This window comes from Tursiops truncatus, chromosome 1 (assembly GCF_011762595.2).
Source record: "Tursiops truncatus isolate mTurTru1 chromosome 1, mTurTru1.mat.Y, whole genome shotgun sequence".
In the NCBI taxonomy this organism is placed as follows: Eukaryota; Metazoa; Chordata; class Mammalia; order Artiodactyla; family Delphinidae; genus Tursiops; species Tursiops truncatus.
This window is the reverse complement of record NC_047034.1, coordinates 32970657-32990963: the sequence shown is the minus strand read 5'-3', so window position 1 is coordinate 32990963 and position 20307 is coordinate 32970657. Positions and strand designations below refer to the sequence as shown.

The 20307-nt window shown below is 52.7% G+C and overlaps 1 protein-coding gene across 1 annotated transcript; it reads left to right on the top strand.

Annotated features, from left to right (window-relative positions):
- The first annotated feature begins 8289 nt into the window (after positions 1-8289).
- REN (renin) lies at positions 8290-18633 on the top strand. The gene is made up of 10 exons (XM_004311778.4): positions 8290-8489; positions 11574-11724; positions 12280-12403; positions 13009-13127; positions 14110-14306; positions 16130-16138; positions 16675-16794; positions 17204-17348; positions 17643-17741; positions 18366-18633. Exons 1-10 carry the CDS (start codon positions 8410-8412, stop codon positions 18525-18527), a joined length of 1206 nt encoding a protein of 401 aa, XP_004311826.1. The 5' UTR covers positions 8290-8409; the 3' UTR covers positions 18528-18633.
- Positions 18634-20307: the final 1674 nt, after the last annotated feature.

Below are 20307 nucleotides of genomic sequence, written 5' to 3'. Positions count from 1 at the left end.
GGTAGGGCTGCCTAGGGTCTCTCAAACCCAGTCCTTCCTGGGAACTCTAGACAGTCCCCAAGGGGCAAGAAACCAGGAGGACCTGGGCATCCTTCCCTGGGGAATGGGAGGTAGGAGCATCTCTTTCCATATTCCTTCCATTTTGGTAAGTCTGTTGCACTAGTAGGGAAGTGGTCTCATGCCCCTAAGCAAAGGAATATGGAGGGCGGGGGTGGGAGGGATGCAGGGGGACTTCTGCCTCTAGTATCACTAGTAATATATTAACAAGCAATTTTTTAGTCCTGTAGTGTGCCAAGCACAGGGCTACTCCATTTCAACCTCACAACAACTGCAAGAGGTGGGCAGTATTCTTGGAGAAGTCAAGTGGTGCGCCCAAGGTTGGCTGGCAAGTTAGGGAGCCCAGAGTGAGACTCACATTCTAATTCCACGTATCATAATCTTCCTACACGCTACAGTCTTTCCTTTTTCTCTGTCCCTGCTGTGTGGCAGAGCCAACCCTCTTCCTGAATGATTTGTCTTGGGTAGCAGGTCTCTGGCAGCCAATGTCACTCTATCCCGATGCCTCTCCAACTTCTTTAATGACAACACAGGTGAGGTTACCAATCCCCAGAGCAGGTCTCCTCCCCTCAAACCTCCTGTTTGGGGTCAGGCATCTGACTTTTGCCCCTGTCTGTCTCCTTTCTCTGGAAGCAGCTTCCCCAGGTCCAGACTTGGTCATAGGGAGGCAAAAGATGTCAAGTCCCAGGGGAGTTAGTATGCCCTTCCTCGCCCTTCTTCCATTTTAAAACATCAGAGCCCAACAGGCTTCCATACTCAGCTCAGAGCAGGGAGCCTGGAGGCCAGCAGGACTGGTTTTGGTTGTTGGGAAAGCCAGAGCAAAACAAAGAGCCCCCAGTTTCATCCTCTTCTCGGGTTTTGCTTACCTATATTTTCTCTATTATCTGTCCAATAGAGTCTTAACAACAGTCTCATCCGCATGTTACCTTCACAAAATGTTTAAAGGTACCACTTCTGACACAGTCATGTCTGCTCACACCCTAAGCCCCTTAAAAGATAGCAAAGGAACAAGAAAGGAATAGACTCCCAAGGACAAAGAGAAGGGAAAGGAAACCACAGCAGATGAGAAATGACAACCAGATATTGAAGATGGAAATTAGATGGAGGGCTTGGCAGAATGAAGGAAGCTACAACCTCAAAGCCAGCAAAAAGGTCTACTGAAGGGCCATAACTGATTCACCCCAAGGACCAAGTCTCGGTACTTGGAGCTACCTGGGATGAATTCTAGACTGAAAACAGGGGACTGGCTGGAAATCTCTACATGGAGAAGTTAGATTTCCTGAGTCCCCTGTCTCCAGCTAACACAGCCTGGCTACCCTGCTCCCCCATGAGGAAGAAGCTAGAGGCTTTCTCTCTCGAGGATTCAGTAGAGACCTCTAGTCAGGGGGTCACAAGCACAATGAGGATGGGGATAAAGGGAGTGTCTGACAAGAGGGAAAAAAGAGAGTAGACTGTGTGAAAGTCTGCCTGGGTGAGCCCTTTCCCAGTTTCTTCCCAGAATGCAGGGCACAAGGACCACCTCCCCAAATGGGAGAGAGAACGCCCCAAAGAAAAGACCGACAGATACTGCCATTGAAGGGTACCTACCTTTGTCCGTTTGGGCTGCTTTAACTAAGTACCACATACTTGGTGGCTTATAAACAACAGAAATTTCTTTCCCACAGTTCTGGAGGCTGGGAATTCCAAAATCAAGGGACCCCGGATTCAGTGCCTGGTGAGGGCCCGCTTTCTGCTTCATAGATGGCTACGCTTTTGTTGTATCCTCACGTGACAGAAAGGAGCAGGGAGCTCTCAGGGGTCTCTTTTATAAGGGCTACTAATCCTATTCATGAGGGCTCCACCCTCATAACCTAATCACCCATGAAGGCCCCCCATTCCTTAATATCATCACATGGAAGGTTAGGATTTCAACATATGATTTTGGGGGGCACAAACATTCATTTTATGGCAGTGCTCCAGGGAAAATCTGCTCAAAGCCCCCATCTAGAGTGGGGTACACCAGCTGTGAGCCTTGCCCCTGCATACCGAGTTTCTAGGCCCCTCCACCTGTCTGTCTTAGCCCTGAATGGAGAGCCAAGTTGTCCCAGGAGCTTGAATAAAACCTCTAGTTTGGAAGAGAAGACCAAAGCAAACAACACAGAGAAACCAGAGACACCAAGAAAAAAATTAGTCTGTAATTAATATCCTCAGAGGGAAAAAAAAATTTTTAAAAAAATGCTCAGAGGGCATAAGAGAAAATTTTGCACTCATAAAACAAGTAGTGGGGGCTTCCCTGGTGGCGCAGTGGTTGAGAATCTGCCTGCCAATGCAGGGGACACGGGTTCGTGCCCTGGTCTGGGAAGATCCCACATGCCACGGAGCAGCTAGGCCCGTGTGCCACAACTACTGAGCCTGCGCGTCAGGAGCCTGTGCTCCGCAACAAGAGAGGCAGCGACAGTGAGAGGCCCGCGCACCACGATGGAGAGTGGCTCCTGCTCGCCACAACTAGAGAAAGTCCTCGCACCGAAACGAAGACCCACACGCCAAAAATAAAAATAAATAAATTAAAAAACAAACAAACAAAAAACCAAGTAGTGGTTGCAATAAACATAGGAATAATCAAAGAATAAGAAAGGGCCTTCAGAGGTTAAAATTATGAGATAATTTTTTTTTTAAGAAATAAAAGAGTTGGAACGTCAAGTTAAAGAAATCTCATAGAAGGTAGAACAACAACAACAAAAAAAGTCAGGAGATAAAATATAAGAAACTTAGAAAACAAACAGAAGTTGCAATATCCTACTAGTATGAGTTCCTGAAGAGAGAAAAAGAGAAAATGGAAGGGAAGAAATGACCAAAGAATTAATGCAGGACGATTTCCCAGAACGGAAGGACACGAATTTCCAGGTTGAGGGCATCCATTAAGTGGATGAAGCACATGAATGGAAGAAGACCCATGCCAGGGGTAAGGAAAGGTGGTGAAACCCACTAGAGATCAAACCACAGAAGAGTCTGGAATCAGAGTTGCACCACACTTGTTAAAATCAGAAGATATTGGAAAAACAACTTCTAATTTCAGAGGGGAAACAAGTTTCAACCTAGCATTCTATTCACACCCAAACTCTAAAGAGTAAGGGTTGAATGGAAACATTTCTAGACCTGCCAGGACTCCAAGTGTTTACTTCTCCTGCACCCTTTCTCAGCAAGCTTCGGAACACATCTTCCACCTAAATACAAGTGTCACCTGAGAAAGAGGAAAACCCCAGAACCTGGACATAGGAAGCCACAGAGGAGAGCAGCAAAGAGATCCCCCAGGAGCACCGAGCCCCCAGAAGAAAATTCCACTGGTGCATTACCTGAGCATCACACCAGGCGGAAGGGGGTGTGGAACAGCTGGGAACAGAAAAACAAGGAGTGGGAAAGGGGCAGGACCAATGATGAACTTAATGAAAAGCAAAAAATTACACAAAGAAATGTCAGTGTAATACACCATGAATGTAAATTTAATTATAATAATCTAAGTACTGGCTTTTGATTTTGCCAAAGTTGAAGGGACGGAGCATAAGAGAGAGAAATCCTTAATTACCATAAAAGAAGAAGAAATAATGAATAAAACTGAAAAATTAAGAAATGGCAGTTTAAGCGTAACCTTTAGGAATATGGACAGCCATCAATAGCAAAATAGCTGAGAGAGTTGAAAGGCGTCGCCTCTGTAGAGCAGGATTGGAGATGCTGGTTATCCTTAAAAGCCTCTGAGTTCTACTGAATTTTAAAACTAGAGTATTTATATATGTCAATCCCAACCTCCCAATTCATCACACCACCACCACATAATACACTAATATGTATAAAATGGATAACTAATAAGAACCTGCTGTATAAAAAAATAAATTAAAAAACATTTTTTAAAAACCCCGAGAGTATTTATTTTTCTGATAAAAAAGGAAAGCGAGAAGAAAGGAAGAAAGGGGTCCATTTTCTAGGAAATGTTCTCAGGATACAACCACTTCCCTATACTTCTGCTGGTGACACTCTAGCGCACAAACCCCTAGCACCCTCGCATCAGAACCACTGCCCCTGCATCACCACCCCCCACACAGCACAAACACACACATCCTCCACTTAGCTGCCCCACCGTGACCCCTCCTCTGGAAAAGGGACCTTCCAGTTTAAGCTTTGTTTGATAATGAAACAGACCACCAGTGCCATTTGGGGAAAAGCAGTTTATTATGTTTCTAGCTTTCATGCCTCAGGCTATGCTGTCTGGTCCCACTACATTGGGTGCATCTCATTTCAGGAGTACTCCTTTGACCAAGCTCTCCCACCAAGCTCCCCACCCCCTTGCCAATCCTGTCCTCCCCCCAGGTGCTTGTAGCTCCCAAGACCCGGGTGACCTGCCTTCAATTTTCCTGGGCCACCACTTGAGCAGGCCTAAGGTTGGGATCACCCCAACCCTGTGGCTGAATTCCTGTTCCTCCAAGGCCCCCAGAACAACCAGCTAAGGACACTTGGTTCCCTGCATCTCCACCCCGCAGCTCTAAGACGCTCCCGGTCCCAGCCCCAATGCCTTCCAAGTAATTATTCCCTCTGGAGGGTCCACCCACACAAGGCAGCCCTGGCTGGTTATTAAACTCCGTTCCGGGTCTGTTTTTTCCTCTCAAGGCCCCAGCTGCTCATCTCTGCAAGCTCAATGCTCCCATCTGATTGAAAAATTCCTCCCAGGAAGCAGCTGGGCCCTCCGGGGTTGGGGAGTTAAGCGTGACACAGGGAGGAATACAGGTGAAGAAAAGACGTGTCCATTTTTATCTTTTTTCCTGCTTTCCCGTTTGCTCTTTATGAACAGAAGCAGTATCGGCCCAGAGATATTTAGCTCCCCAATTCCAAGCCTCAGTGAGTCTGATCTCTTTGCCACCTTCCCCAGGGCAGTGGCCATGGCAAGAACTTTCCACTAAACTAATGCTGGTGGAAATAAATCCATGCTCCTTTCAAAGTAGCAAAAATCAGCCTCTTGGTACCACACAGCCTTCTCTCCCTCCACACTTCACCTCCGTTGGTCCCTCCCAGTCCTGGTCACAATCCCAAGTCTCCTTGGGGTCATTATCCTGGAGCAAAGTGGGATTTGGGGGCATTTTTAGAGAAACCCTGAGCACCACTTGTCTCCTGAGAGATTCCCAGAGCCCCACCACCCCTCTGAATGCCCCTGCCCCCCACTCTGCACACCCAGCGTGGGATCTGAAGAGAGAGGAGAGGACGGGACCCAGGCGGGATTTATGCTTCTCCGGACTGGTTCTCACGTCACGGGTCTGCCCCAGGGGAAAGGGCAGGTGCGGCCCAGCCCTTCCCTTTGCCTCCAGCTCTGCTTCCCCGACCTCAGGTGACGCAGCCTGGGGCCTCGACGTGGGATTCTGGGGGGCTTCTGTGAGGAACACTGGACCCCTGGGCTGATGGGGCCTGCGAGATAACCCGGGAAAGGTCCCTACCCACGCGCCTTCCCTCCCACAGCCCAGGGCACCGGCAGGCCCAGGTTCAGAGGGAGATTCTCATGGAGTTCCACCTGCCTTCCAATCATCCTCACCCGACAGGGAAAACGGGGAGTAGCAGGCTGGGCCACCTGGCAGGGAGTCAGGACACACAGAATCCCAAAAATTACTGGAGCGGACTGTCCCAGGGTCGGAGGTGACCGCACGCAGGGCATTCGCTCTCACTGGGTGCTGACTGCTCGACAGTTCTTCCCCAGAACGGAACTAAAACCGGATTCTTTCTCCCTGCCACCCTTTAAGGGCCTCAGCTCTGTACAATGAGGCTGTACAAACGGGTCTGACTCCAATTTCTGTGGAAGAACCTTCAAGGGCTTTATGATCCCTGGGGCTTCTCTCTCCCGGCTAAGCTTCTGCAGAGCTGCCCTCCACGAACCTTCACAGCTTGATTTCAGGATCCCTGCTCACTGTGAGTCCAGGCCACAGTCTTGATGGGGTGTGATACCCAGTGTCTGGTCTCAGGATCTGAGCCCCACAGGAGTTGAGGGGGTGGGCTGAGAGCAGCGCGTGAGAAGACCATCCTCTGGTCCCTGCAACTCTGGTCTATAGTTTGACAGTTGTGTCTTTCCTGGGGAAGTTATTCACTCTTCTTATTCACACTTGTACCCACTGCTGGCCCCAGGGTCAGTACTCACATGTGCTGCACCCACTGGCAGGAGACAGGGATGTGGGCAGGAAGGGCATTTTTGGTTGGAGAGTACCTGGGGCCACAGAGGGCTTGGCCAGCTGTTGGGACCCCCAGCCCTGCCTTTGCCATAGAAGAGTCCTGAGTGCTGACCTGAAATACGGGTAAGGGTCCTGCTGCACTGTGCCGGCATCTAAACTGCAGTGAGGACGGGGCTTTAAAGAGCTCCGTCTCCCCCACAGAAAGCTCTGTGGGCTTGGCAGACCCAGCCACAGCCCAGCACCCCTCTCCTTCACATCCCATTGGCTCTGCCGGTCATCTGTGACACACACAGCCCCAGAGAGGAGCCCAGAGTCACAAGGCAAAGCGCTCAGCTTGTCCCTCCCTAAGTTCTCTGAAGCCTCAGCTTCCTGTTTGAGCAGAGGGTCCCCACTTCAGAGAGCTGTGCAGAAGCAATGGTGTTCGTTTCTGTCACCTTTGTAACTCCAGCATCTAGAAAAGTGTCTAATATATAAGAAATGCTCAGTGGATACTTGCTAATAAATGAAAGAGCACCGAGACCTACAGGGATGCTTAATAAATATTTATTCAATCTGACAAGAGAGATGTTCCCACTTCGAGGTGTTCTTAAAAGTTCTCCCCTGCCCTCAAATGCTTCCCCCAATGCCAACCACAGGGCCTGAGAATTCTCCAGTGAGAGTTTATACCAAGAAACACCAAATTCTCCCATCACTTGGTAAGGGTGTTATAATTTCAGAGATCCAAATGCATTAATTAGACAACATGTTGGTAACAGAGATTAGCGCCTCTGGTTAAGTTCTTACTGCCCACAGTCAGTGCAGAGAGCAGTGCCCTGAATACACAGGACAGGGATACTAGAGTGTCTACCCAGGAGGGTGCCCTGGGGCCACCCAGCAGCTGCTTCATCTTCCAGATTGGAGAACTGAAGCCCAGAGAGGGGAAGGGGTCCCACGTCACACAGCAAGTTGGTGGTAGAGTCAGAACTAGAAGCCGGGTCCCTGACAGCGATGCCAGGGCTTCTCGCACTGCTCATCACGGTTCACCGGGCGCTCATTTGATGAGTATTAAGCACCACTCTGGGCGAGAGGCAGATGTACACAGAAATAATCCCGAGACAGGACAGTTGAGGTCTGTGCTCTCACAGAAGGCTCGTGTCTGCACTGTGGGAGCCCCCAGCAGAGACAGTCAATTCCAGGCTGAATCCACGCCTGCTTCACGGAGGAGATAGTGATATTGGAAGTGGGCCCTAAGAGTGAGCAGGGAGAAGCCAGGAGAGGACATCCTAAGCTGAATAAATAGCACCCATCCTGGGATTTAGGGGCCAGGTGAGTGTGTGGTGAGCTGCCCTTGACTGCTTGTAAGCTACAAGAGAAAGGGAAGGGGGCAGAGACAGAGCCCAGGAAGGAGTTAAGGCCAAGCAGAAAGAGGAGGAGGGGTTGGAAGAACAGCTGCCCCACCTCGCTCTTTGGCAGAAGCCTCCCCACATCCCCAGGGCTGTCCTTCCCTTCCACCAATACTAGGTCAACTGAGGATGGACACACGCCCCCTACCCCCAGGTGCCTACTTCCAGAGGAAGGGCTGTGCTGCACTTTCCCGTAAACAGCCACTGCCGACGGAGACGTGGAGGGAAGCAGCATCTGGCTCTGTCAGGGAACGAGCCAGGAGGGGCCACCCATGTTCCAGATGGGAACACTGAGAGGCAGCCTAGGAGAAGCTAGGCAGGGGCACAGCCAAGGTTAACCCAGAAGACAGAGCTACAAAGGCAAGGGGTGAGGGAGACTGGCTGAGGGACTGGAAACCAGGGTTCCATGCTTGTCCCAGCCCTGCCCTTGTCCCCTAGCAGTGTTGTTTCTCATCAGCCTGTCTTCCCTGAGGGGTCACAGGGCCAGGCCGAGACAGGGCTACTGGCGTCACTGGGCACAGCCTTGCTTTCCCACAACCTTCCTTCCTCTGGCCCCGCTGCTCCGCGTCAGAAGCCTGATCACCCTTCACCCACTTAGCTCAGTCCCACGGAGGGATTTATTACTGGCTGCCCTGCCATCTGCCCCACGGTAATAAATTAGGGCAGAGCAGAATCGCAGGCATCCCAAGTGTGGAGCGTACAAAAGGAGAGGGGTCCTTCCGTGGATCCCAGAGAGAGCTGGGACACAGGCAAAGCGTGGACCCACGGGAAGCGTGGACCAGTGGAGCAGAATGCCTCGCTGGGGACTCCTGCTGGTGCTCTGGGGCTCCTGCACCTTCGGTCTCCCCGCAGCCACTGGCACCTTCAGACGGTAACTGGGAGAGAGGGTGGCAGGGGAGAAGGGGTCCTCATTTTCCTAACACCTAGGCTTTCAGATATGTGATGTCACCCAGTCCTCACCACCAGCAGGGCAGCAAGGTTTATGGTTCCATTCAGAGAGGTCAGGTGACTCGCCCAATATCACACAGCCCGCAGTGGCACTAGTTAAGCCTGGAAGCAGTGTCTTTTGATCCCTGACCAGAGCTTTCACTTCCTGCATAGATCACCGTGCTAGGCAGTGGGGGCACCCAGGGATGACTGAGACATACTCCCTGCCCCTCAGGAGCTCACAGCCTAATTACTAAGAAGGGTGCAGTACAGTTAAGTCTACCAGGGAAGCAGCACAACACAGTGATTAAATGCAAGGCTTCCAGAATTGGGTAGTCTTGGTTTAAATTCTGCTCCACTAGCAGAGCCAACTAGCTCTGGAACCACGGGCAAGACAGTGAACCTCTCCAGGTCTCAGTTTACCATTTTTAAAACACCTATTTTACAGAGCTGCTTTGAAGACTGAATGAGATATTGCATGTAAATCCCTCGGCCTGGTGCAGGCACGCTGTAAAAACCCAGCTGTTATCATACTCCAGGGTGATTATCACAACTGTTAAAAGAAAGGCTTAAGGCAGCCCAAAGGTGGGAGGAGAGAGACTTAACATCCATGTTTGGTGCCAGGCCCTGTGGGAACAAGCAATTCTTCAAGGCTGCAGAAGGGGAGAGGCAGGGGGGTGGGGGGCCTGTGGAGAAAGGGTTTCAGGTTGGGGAGTGCAGATGGGACCAGAAGACCTGAAGGTAAGAGGGCAGGTTTTAATAACAGTAATAGTTGCTAAGTCTGTAAAATGCTGAGGAATTCACAGGATCGTTTCCCGTATCTCATCTCAAATCATCCTCCAAACAACTCAGCAGTCCCATTTTGCAGCTGGGGACACTGAGGCTCCCGGAGGTCACAAGTAAGAGGCTGAGCCTGGGCACGCACTGGGCCTTTTGTTTCCAAAGCTGGTTTCCCCTGCTCCAAGGCTCATGGAGAGTAGCTGCTGGGTTGGGGGCATGGTGTGAGAGAGCGGGGGCTTCCCAGCAGCAGCGTGTGCCTGAGCACGGCCCCACCCCCAGGATAAAGGCAGGGAAAGGTGGAAACATTCTCCCTTGTTCTCTTCAGAAAGAGAAGAAGAATGGAATTGGGCCAAGGTGAAGAGGGAGTCAGGCTTTTAAAACCTACTTACAGGAATTTTGCTACCTGCCATGTGCAGGGCATGATGCAAGGCTCTTTGAGAGATCCAAACAGCAGACCCCATTCTCAAGGCGTGTCCTTGCCTTTTACATACACAAATGCCTTTTACTTACTGAGCAGTGGGCAGCTTGCTTAATCTGCAAAGTGCTTCTCCGTGGTAGGTACTACCATTCAGTCCATTGTTACAGAGGAGTTAATGGGAGCTCAGGAAAGGCCCAGAGAGGTTAGGTAAATTGCTCAGAATCACGCTGGTAGGAAGAGATTCAAGCATGTCCCCACAACCACTATGCCCTCGGCACCAGGCAGCATGAGGCTGTGCAGTGCTGGCTGTGAGCACCCCGCGAAAACAGAACAGGAGTCCAAGCAAAGGTGAGGCCATTGTGGAGGGAGTTCATGGGGCAAGTTCCCGGGACGGGGATGGGGGTGCACGCTAGGCTTCCAAGGATGAACGTGCTGGGGTGTGGGGAGGGAAGGGGAAGGGGAGAAGGAAGGGACTTCCTAAAAGGAGAAAGGTAAAAGTAAAGGTCCAGAGCTGAGGTTGTTCATAGTAAATAGTGGAAAATGAGCCCTCCTTGGGGTCAAGCCTTCTCTGCCCCTCCATTTTCCAATCTGTAAAATGAGAATAGTAGAATTACCCAGCTCGTGAGATGGCTGAGAATCAAAGAAGATCATAATTGTGAAAATACTTTGTTGAAGAGCAGACTATGTTATGAATTTGACAAGTCATTTCCGTTAAAATATTATATCGACAGGCGTGAAAGCTGCCTTCATGTTTGTGGGCATAATGGAGTACACAGAATACATGGGGTGTGAGCAGGAAAGGATAGTGCCAAGTACAGAATAAGAAAGAGGGATACTCCAGACACTGGGCTGCAACCCTGGGACCCCCCACTAACAGCTCAGGACATCCTCCAGCCTCTGGCACACAGCCTTTGTGTCAGAGCCCAGGGGACCCTATATGGGAAACAGGGCCAATCACGCCGCTTTAAATGTCTGCTGCATCGCTTCTGAGGCACCTCACTCCTTATCATAAAGTGAGGATAACGACAGCCAGCTTGCAGAGTTGTCATGAGGCTTACATGGGTGGGGTGGCGTGCACAGTGTTTGGCACTCACGTGGTGGCAGCTCAGTGTGCTGTGAGTTTCCCAGGTCTAATTCTGCCTCCCAAAGCTGATAGGAAAGTGTCAGGACAAGAAGCCGAGGGACTGGGACTTAGGCTTCAGAAGGCACATCTTTCCAAGGACAGGCTGCACAGGCACTCTGGAGATGCCCACCTCTCCCCCACCGCACCCAGTTCAATCGGTCCACTCCACCCCACGGTCCTGGCTGGGCGCCCGCCCGCAACATCCCACAGCCCCCGCAGGCCACTGAGAGTGTCTGCTGCCACCTGCAGGCCCCATGTGGCACTGCCCCCTCCTGCCCCGCCTTGAGAGGGGCACTCCCAGCCTTCATCTCCTTAGAGGGGAAGTCAGTGCTGTTTCCTCCTCTGTCTCCTGGCCTGCTGGAGCTCCTTGAAGGCAGTGATGATCTTTATATCCTAGTATCCAGCACGGTGCAGGCACAGGGTAGGTGTTCAACCTGTGATTACGGAATGAATGAATGAACAAATGGCCTTGCAGTGATAAGGATCAAAATTAGACAACAGGTGGAGTTAGTTGAGGGTTATTTAATACCAGCGTAGGTGACCATGGAGGTTTGTAAATTCTCCTTTAGTGGCCTAAGGGCTCAAGAGTGATTCTTAGGTGCCTGGGCTAAGGTTAGGGGTAGTTGTATCAGAAGCTTCTGGAACTCTACCATTATTATGGGGCAGGACAGAGCCCTTCTACTTTTTCTTACTGCGTCACGGGCCAGGATCTTCCTCAAGAAAATGCCCTCCGTCTGGGAAAGCCTGAAGGAGCGAGGCGTGGATGTGGCCAGGCTGGGTGCTGAGTGGAGCCAGCTCACCAAGACACTCTCCTTTGGCAACCGCACCTCCCCTGTGGTGCTCACCAACTACCTGGATGTGAGTGCCCAGCTCGGTCCCTTGGCCCCCACCACCTGCCCTCTCCTTTTTCTCTCGGGCCTAAGGCTTTCTTTGCCCTTTTTGAGCACCTCACGAAATTCCCATTTCACAGCTGGAAAGCCTGAGGCACAGAGGGCGGGAAGGAGCCCAGAGGCAGGGTCAGGTTTGGAACTCAGGAATCCAGGCTCTGGGCCCCAAGCCCAGGTGTCAGGGGTGGGCAGGAGGGGTGTATGACCTCAGATGCAGGTTTCTGTGACCAGGCTCAGTGCAGCTTGACTACTTACTGCATCAGTGGTTCCTTAAGGCTTGGGGCACCTTCCTGCTTCGTTTGCAGTACTTTTATTTTGCCCTCTTGTCTCATCAAGCCTCCCACTTCCTGGGAAGTCATAAGACAGTGCTAAGCCTCCCACCCCATCCCTGCTGGAAAATGGAAGCCCAGAGAGGCTGTGTGATCTGCCTGATCTGGCCCCAAGTGCCAAGGGGGTATCAGGCAAGACCCCAAGTCCCAAGGCTCCCCAAGCCCCACAAGCCACCTCTTTTGTTTCATCCCTGCAGACCCAGTACTATGGCGAGATCGGCATTGGCACCCCACCACAGACCTTCAAAGTCATCTTCGACACGGGCTCAGCCAACCTCTGGGTGCCCTCCACCAAGTGCAGCCCTCTCTACACGGCCTGTGGTGAGACCCAGGACCTGGGGTGCCTCCTCAAAGCCCCTGCACTGTCATGCTTGGGCAGTCCCACCTCACACCCAGTTAAATCCCTCCTGCTACCACTTGAGCTGCTTCCTCTCTGCCTCTGCTCCCACTGCCCCTGAGAAGAGAGAAGAAGAAAATGTCCCCCAGTTTTCTTATATGGCCACCAAGGTAAAAAAAAAAAAAAAGCAGGCTCCAGGAGCCCCCAGCCCACCCAGAAAGCCATTTCTCACTCCTCCTGAGATTGGGAGAGGACTGAATTCTCAGACCCATCCCAGGCTCCTGGGCTCTGCCGTCCTTACCCTCCGTGAACTTACTGAATGCTTACTGTGACCAGAATCTTCTCCCCACCCTAGTGTTAGCAATTACTTTAAAATACTTCATTTGAGACAAAATTCTCAGAGACATGAGCACATTACAGGGGCCCGAGGTACACAGTCCTTGATTGATGAAACACATTTTCCAAGCCTCCAAGCTCAGGGCCACCCTGTCTCTGCACTCAGGCCTCAACGCATGGGCCATAGCCAGCGCCTGCCCCCGAGCCCCCTTCCTGGGCCTCCCTTGGCCCTGAGCCTATGTCTCCCTGCCAGAGATTCACAGCCTCTACGACTCCTCGGAATCCTCCAGCTATGTGGAGAATGGGACGGAATTCACCATCCACTATGGATCTGGGAAGGTCAAAGGCTTCCTGAGCCAGGACCTGGTGACTGTAAGTGAGGCCATCCCAGGTCATCTGACCTCCTGCCCTTCTTGTCCCTAGACGTCTCCTGCCACCCTAGGGCCTGTGGTTGGGGAAGGTGCAGGCCCGTCCACCTTGGAGCCCGGAGAGCTGAAGAGCACCCTCCTCTGCTACTTCTCTCCAGAGCTGCAAAGCACCTGGGGCAGAGCAGACCTGAGCTCCTGGCTCAACCTGGGTGATCTGTGGAGGCCTTTCCATCTAACGCACTCATAGGGTTTCTCCTGAGCCCCACAGCCTGCAGTCAAGTAACCTGCCTGAGGTCACCCAGCTCTGACTGGGCTCTTAACTAGACCCTAGACTGAAATCCAGAGTCAGAGTCGGGGTCAGGGGTCAGGGGTCTTGTCATCCTTAAGGTCAGCATCACTTTTGGAGTCAGGCTTAGGTTTTAAGGTCATAGTTGAGTTCAGAGTTTGGGATTAATGTCAGTCCTGGTTTTCACTGTCACTAGGCCTGTGTCTGACCCTCCTCCATTTCTGGGTTTCTCCAGCTACTGCTCTGACAGAGTTAGGGGAAGGATACATATGGAACCGAGAGGAAATCAGTGTGAGCCCTTACTCCCTCTTGTCCGTGAAATTAGGGAAGAAGGATCATGAAGGGCAGGCCTGGCTGTGCTGGAGAAATCCTTGGCCCATCTTGTGGGTAGGGGACAAAAAGCCAGTCCTGCCGATGTGAAAGCTGGGCCCTGGGGAGCTCCTGGCATCTTTTCTTCTACCACTATTGCTTGGCAATACCACCTTCTCCGCCTCTGCCCCTTCCAGTACCTCTGGACTCTGCCGCCTACATGTTTATTAGGAGAGGTGATATGCATGTAGTGTTGATGAAATGGTCTTACCCCAGATTGTCACACCCTGGGGCCTGTGTGTGCCTGGGGGCCCCAGTGTGGAAGCCTAGACCAGACCCTGGCCAGGGTACAGGCTGTGGGCTTGGTCTCCTCTGGTCCTTCCTCCGACAGGTGGGCGGAATCACAGTCACACAGACGTTTGGAGAGGTCACGGAGCTGCCCCTGATCCCTTTCATGCTGGCCAAGTTTGATGGTGTTCTGGGCATGGGCTTCCCTGCACAGGCCATTGGAGGGGTCACCCCCGTCTTTGACCACATCCTCTCCCAAAGGGTGCTGAAGGAGGACGTCTTCTCTGTCTACTACAGCAGGTAGGCCTGGACTCCAGGGGCAGAGGCCGGGAGAGGGAAGGAGGCAGGAGAGCTGGGAGAGTAGGAAGGGAGTTCTGGGCCAGGATTTTGATGTATTCAGGACCAGGTGGTATTCAATCCATATCTAGAGCTATACTATCCGATATGGAAGCCGATGCTTAAATTAAAATTAATTAAAATTAGGCATTCCAATCCTTAGCCACACTACATATTTCAAGTACTCAGCGGCCACAGCGACTAGCGGCTACCACTTTGGATAGTACAGGTGTAGCACATTTCTGTCTTTGTGGAAAGTGTTTTTACTTTCTGTTCAGTTCAGCACTGCTCTAGAACAAGAGGAGAATGCAGAGTGGGGAGTAAGGCATTGCCGTGACTGGCGGACCTCCCTGTAAGGGCCCTGGCTTCTCTCACATAGACAGCTGACTTCATTCATTCATTAATCCCTTCATTTATCTGCTCATTCACTGATTCAACAAATATTGGGTGCTGATATGACAAGCATTGTGCGAGGCTCTGGGGATACAGCCATGAACACAGTGTACAAGACAGAGTCCCTGCCCTCACAGAGCTTACAGTCCGGCAGGGAAGACAAGAAACATTACAAAGTGATGGGCAACAACAGGGGACATGAGGCTGAAACTCCACGCTTTCAACTCTAGGCTGAGCTTATGTGCAGCTCAGCCAATCTTGGGGAAGCTGCTATCAGCTGTTGAGCAGAAATGTGATCTGCTCTCAGCTGTTCTGTATGAGCTGGAGACAAGAGATCAGGAGGGTGAGAACAGGAGGCCAGTAGCAGCGAGGACAGAGGGGAGGGTCAGTGTCCAGAGAAATCACAGAGATGAAATGAAAAGGAGTGTCTGGTTTGATGAGAGAAAGGGAGGGATTGAGAAAAGGCCACCAATTGGCTGTGAGGGGCAGTCTTGGGAAGAGGCGTTTTAGAGGCCAGGCAAGGGCAGATGGCAAGCAGTGAAGAGGTGGATGTGTGTCAGGAAGGCAAAGGCAGATGTAGGCTGCCCTGAGAAATTCGTCAGGGGAGGGAATACCAGGTGGGGTGCAGACAGAGCTGCACAGAGAAGCAGGGAAAAGAAGGGTGGGTGTTTTTAAATGCTGGAGGATGCCTGAGTGTGCTTGCAGGTGGAGGAAGAAGCCAGTGGAAAGTGACAGGTTGAAAATGCGGGAAAAAGGAGGAGGTAACTGAGGGTATACGAGCCTGGAGGCCATGGAAGGGAGTAGGATCCCAGCAAACAGGAAGAAGGCGGGCCTTGTTGAGGAGAGGGCCTGCCTCTTCCTTTACACTGGATGAGAAGGAGGCAACATCCAGAGAGATCTTGAAGTTTGGGGAGAGAGGCAGAGGGAAATTGTGCTAGCGAATATGCATATGTACTGGATTTATAAAAATGCAATTAATTGCACGTGCACCAATAACGTGCAACCTACACGCTGTGCACCCGTGTGCATGCACACTTGCCGTCTACTATGAATGCTGGAAAATCCTCTCTCTCTCTCTCTTTGTCTCTCTATCTCTGTCTCTGTCTCTCTCTCACACACACACACACACATAGAGGAAACCAGCCCTAAGGTAGGCCCTGAGCTTTGGGAGGCATCATGCCACCTGGAGGAGAGGAAAGCAAGGGGCACCAGCTTCAGATTGGGCACCAGGAGCCCTGGCTCCAGTGCCCCACTCAGGCAAGTGACTTCACCTCCTGGTGACTCCATTGCCTGTAGGGTAAAAAGAGTGCGTAATACCCACCCTGCCAAACAACAGGCTGGCGGGGCTCACCTGAAACAAAGTCTTCCTCTCTGCTGTGTCTCTTTCTCTGCAGAAATTCCAAGTAAGGAGGCGGAAACCCCCCACTTGGCCCTGACCCTCCAGAGCACCTGGCCCAGAATCACACCTGCCACCTGCCCCAAACTCACCTCAGCAGACCCAGGCTGCACTGGAGGCCCAAGCTCTCTGCTCCACCTTCCCGCTCTCCTCATGTCCTTGCCCACCCCCACCCGACAGCTCCCAGAGGCCCATCCCATGTCCCGTGCACCTGCGCAGCACACAGCTCCCCGAACCCAAGTGAGGGTGGGGCTGATTTGTGTCTTGCTTGCAGTCTACTCACTGTCCGCGTGCCTGCTCCTTCTCTGTGACCTCTCTGGGGGTGCTTTATTGGGCGCAGCCGGACCATCCTGGAACCGCCTCTGACTGGGCTTGGGAAGGGGCAAGAAAGGTGGAGAAGCAGCATGTTCTGCAGCTCCCTAGCCTTGCCGTCCGCCCCGCCTTCCTCTGCCCCACCCTGCACCTGTGCCCAACTTCCCTTGTTCCTGGGGTTACTGAGTCTCGAGGTTGTGGGTCTCCAAGAGCCTCTGATCTTCCCTTTAGGAATTCCCACTTGCTGGGGGGAGAGATCGTGCTGGGAGGCAGCGACCCCCAGTATTACCAAGAGAATTTCCACTACGTGAGCGTCAGCAAGACTGGCTCCTGGCAGATCAGAATGAAAGGGTCAGGAATCCTCAACCCTCCTCACTCTCTAAAAATGCTGCTGCTGCCGTGGGTGCGGTCTGGAAGGGGCAGGGTTACCATCCTGCCCTCTCTCCTAATGCAGCCGCTTCTTAAGGTCTGGCCAACACTTGCTCTCTGCCTGCTTTGTCCGGGGATGGGGAACACTGAGATATATGGTTCAGAGGGGAGGGGGCCTACTGGGAGGAAGCGGAGGGTCACTAAGCCACACGCCGAGGGAGGGGGCAGCACCTCTCTTCTTCCAGCTCATGCATTACCCCTCCTTCACTGAATCACTGGACCACCAGCACTCCCTCCCATCATCTGCCCTCACTCGGGAAAGCCATGCAGCCTGGTGGTGCCCCATCAGCCTGCTGTCCATCTGTCTGTCTGACTGTGTGGCCTTCCCCAGGGTGTCTGTGAGGTCGACCACTTTGCTCTGTGAGGAGGGCTGCATGGTAGTGGTGGATACCGGTGCGTCTTACATTTCGGGTCCCACCAGCTCCTTAAGGCTGCTCATGGAGACCCTGGGGGCCAAGGAGCTGAGCACAGATGAAGTAAGGAGCTGGCGGGGAGGGCGCTAGGGGTGGGGGGAGCACCACCTGGTCCAGGCCCCCAAATGACCCTAGGAAACGTTCGGTCCCAAACGAGACCATTTCAGGCCTTCCTCTCCTGCCTCTCACATTCTTCCCATGTGTGGCTTGGTCCTTGGTCCCTGGGAGAGGGGATTGGGGACTTGGGGACTGTGCCCAGCCCTCTCCAGGAGAAGGGCCGGGCCACAAGCACAGGGCTGTGTCTGCTGGGGGACCTCCCACACTCAAAGGGGCTCCCTTGACCCTCCCCACCACCAGTATGTCGTGAACTGTAACCAAGTGCCCACACTCCCTGACATCTCCTTCCACCTCGGAGGCAGAGCCTACACGCTCACCAGCGCGGACTATGTATTACAGGTGAGACTCTAGTCTGCCCCTCGGCAACAGGGAGGAAGGGTGGGCAGGGACCCTCAAAAAGAGACAAGTCATTATGCACAGATTACCTGCTAGACCAGTTGTTCTCAAACTGGGCTGCACATTAGGGTCACCTGGGAGCTTTTAAAAATCCCAGTAATAAGCCACATCCCATACCTATTGATACCTCTGGGGGTGGCACCTGGGCATCAATGTTTTCAAAACTCCCCAGGTGATTCCAACTTGTAGCCAAATTTGAGGATCGCTGTGCTCACCTCCTGATCTCCATTCTCATCCAGCGCCCCCAGTAACGTTATGCTCCTATACTCTTACCTGCTTTTTATGTTCAGTGGGTTTAGAGGTGTTAAATACCTTGTCTAGGACCAGAAGCTCTGCCAGACCGTAAGCTCCTGAAGGCAGTGCTGTGCCTGACGCACCGTTAGCAGCGTCCAGCTTAGTGCCTGCGTCTCGGAGGGCTGCGATCCATGATGGTTCAAAGGGCCAGCATGTGACGGAGGCCCGGTGTGGATGGAGGACGGGTGGGGGGATGCTGCTGAGGATGGCTGCTGGAGTCAGGCAACGTGGTTATCAGCTGGGCAGTGTGGAAACCCTCTTGCTTCCTGCCAGGACCCCTACAATAGTGATGATCTGTGTACACTGGCCCTCCACGGTCTGGACGTCCCACCGCCCACGGGGCCAGTCTGGGTCCTGGGTGCCAGTTTCATCCGCAAGTTCTACACGGAGTTCGATCGGCGTAACAATCGCATTGGCTTTGCCCTGGCCCGCTGAGGCCCTCTGCTGCCCTGCAGGTCCTGCCCTCAGCTCTAGCCCAGGGCTAGAGCACTCTCTGGGACTCTCCAACCCCTCCCTGTGCTTGTGCCCTCACTCAGGGGCATGGAGCACCTCCTGGATGTGCGCCCTGCCCCCAGCACCAGCTCTTCCCTACTTTGAGGACAAACAGAATAAAGACTTCATGTTCACAACCCCACTGTACCTGGGTTCACTAGGGTTTGAAACAGAGGGAAGCACGACCAAGAGATCATGTGCAGACAGGAACGTGACAGAATGGCAAACTATACGTTCACTCACAAGCACAGGTTCCTGCGTGCAGGGCTGATGCCATCCATCTGACATCAGCAGGGTTCGAGTGGAGTCGAAGGTTTACACAACCTTGGGTGGGAAGTTTGCAGAGAGCCAGCCCCTTGAGGACCAGGGCTAACACTGTGGCAGTGGACTGTGGGCCAGAAAGATGGTCCCAGCTCATGGAAGCCAGCCTCAAGCTCAGGCTCTACGCTCAGGCACTGCAACCCCCCACCCCACACAGCCATTTACCCATGCAGTCTAAGGCACCAACACCTAAAAACATAGAACACCAGAGATCCGACCGATGCTCCCTTTTTACATGTGGAGAAACTGAGGCTCAGAGAGTGAAAGCATTTGGCCAAGAGTGCTCAGTGAAGTGTGAAGGCTGCCCGTCTGACTCAGGTCTGGGGGCTTCCCACCTTGCCACATACAGTTGTACCTTCACAGGTTCAGAGCTTCACCCACCCTGGTATGGGGCCAGGTGCACAAGCACACAGATGTATGCACTGCTGTCTCCCATCTCACAAGACTTGGGACTCAGGCTGATGTCTTCTCCCACTCTGACCCCTTGGACGATCTGCAGGAGATGTGTAGCTTGGGGAATGAGAGGCAGCAGCTACCTGAAGGAAGCCACTGACACTGTCCCTCTTCATGACAGCTGCTCACCCTTCTTTTGACTGAAAAAGGTGAGGCACTGAGCGGCCCACCCAGGGCCCAGCAAAGCTCGTACCTCTAGAATTACAGGCTCTTGGAATTGTATAGAACACCAGGGCCTCTCTAGGGCAGCACTCCCACACCTGCCAGCATCCCAGTGCAGAGCCAAGAGCACAATCCTCTGAACTTTCTTGCCTGCTTGGCTTTATTTCCTCACTGTTTGCAGGAAGGGTTGGAGTCAGTGTCATTTCCAGCTCAACAGACTGGGGCTCCATGACCTTAAGTAGGCAGGTCCCCCGATCATCTCCTACCCTGTTCAATAAGACAGCCATATATGGCTATTTACATTAAACATAAAATTAAATTAAATGTCACGCTAGCCGCATTTCAATTGCTGGATAGTCACATGTGGCTGGTGGCCACTGCACTGGACAGAACAGATATAGGACATGTCCATCGTCGCAGAAGTTCCACTGCGCAGAGCTGGATTCTGCACAGCAATCAGGACAGGAAGCTTGTGGTTGAGAGGTTCCTGAATAGGTGAAAGGGTCAACGTGGGGAAATAGGCACTTTTCTGGGTGGTGCAGTGAGAGCTCTCCCACGCGGCCAGGTGACTAGTGAGGTCCCCATTGGCACACCCACCCCCAAAAAGCATCCCCCAAAGTCCCCTCGCCATCGGAAAAGGCCTCTTCCCACGGAGTCTCTTCCAGGAGTCCAGGGATTGGGGGCAGGAAGCTGGCGGACAGGTGGTCTAGCCTAAGCTGACCTCTTGGGAGCAGCGGAATCTCCACACTCCAGGACGCAGTGGGGGGCGGGAAGAGGCTTCCCCCGG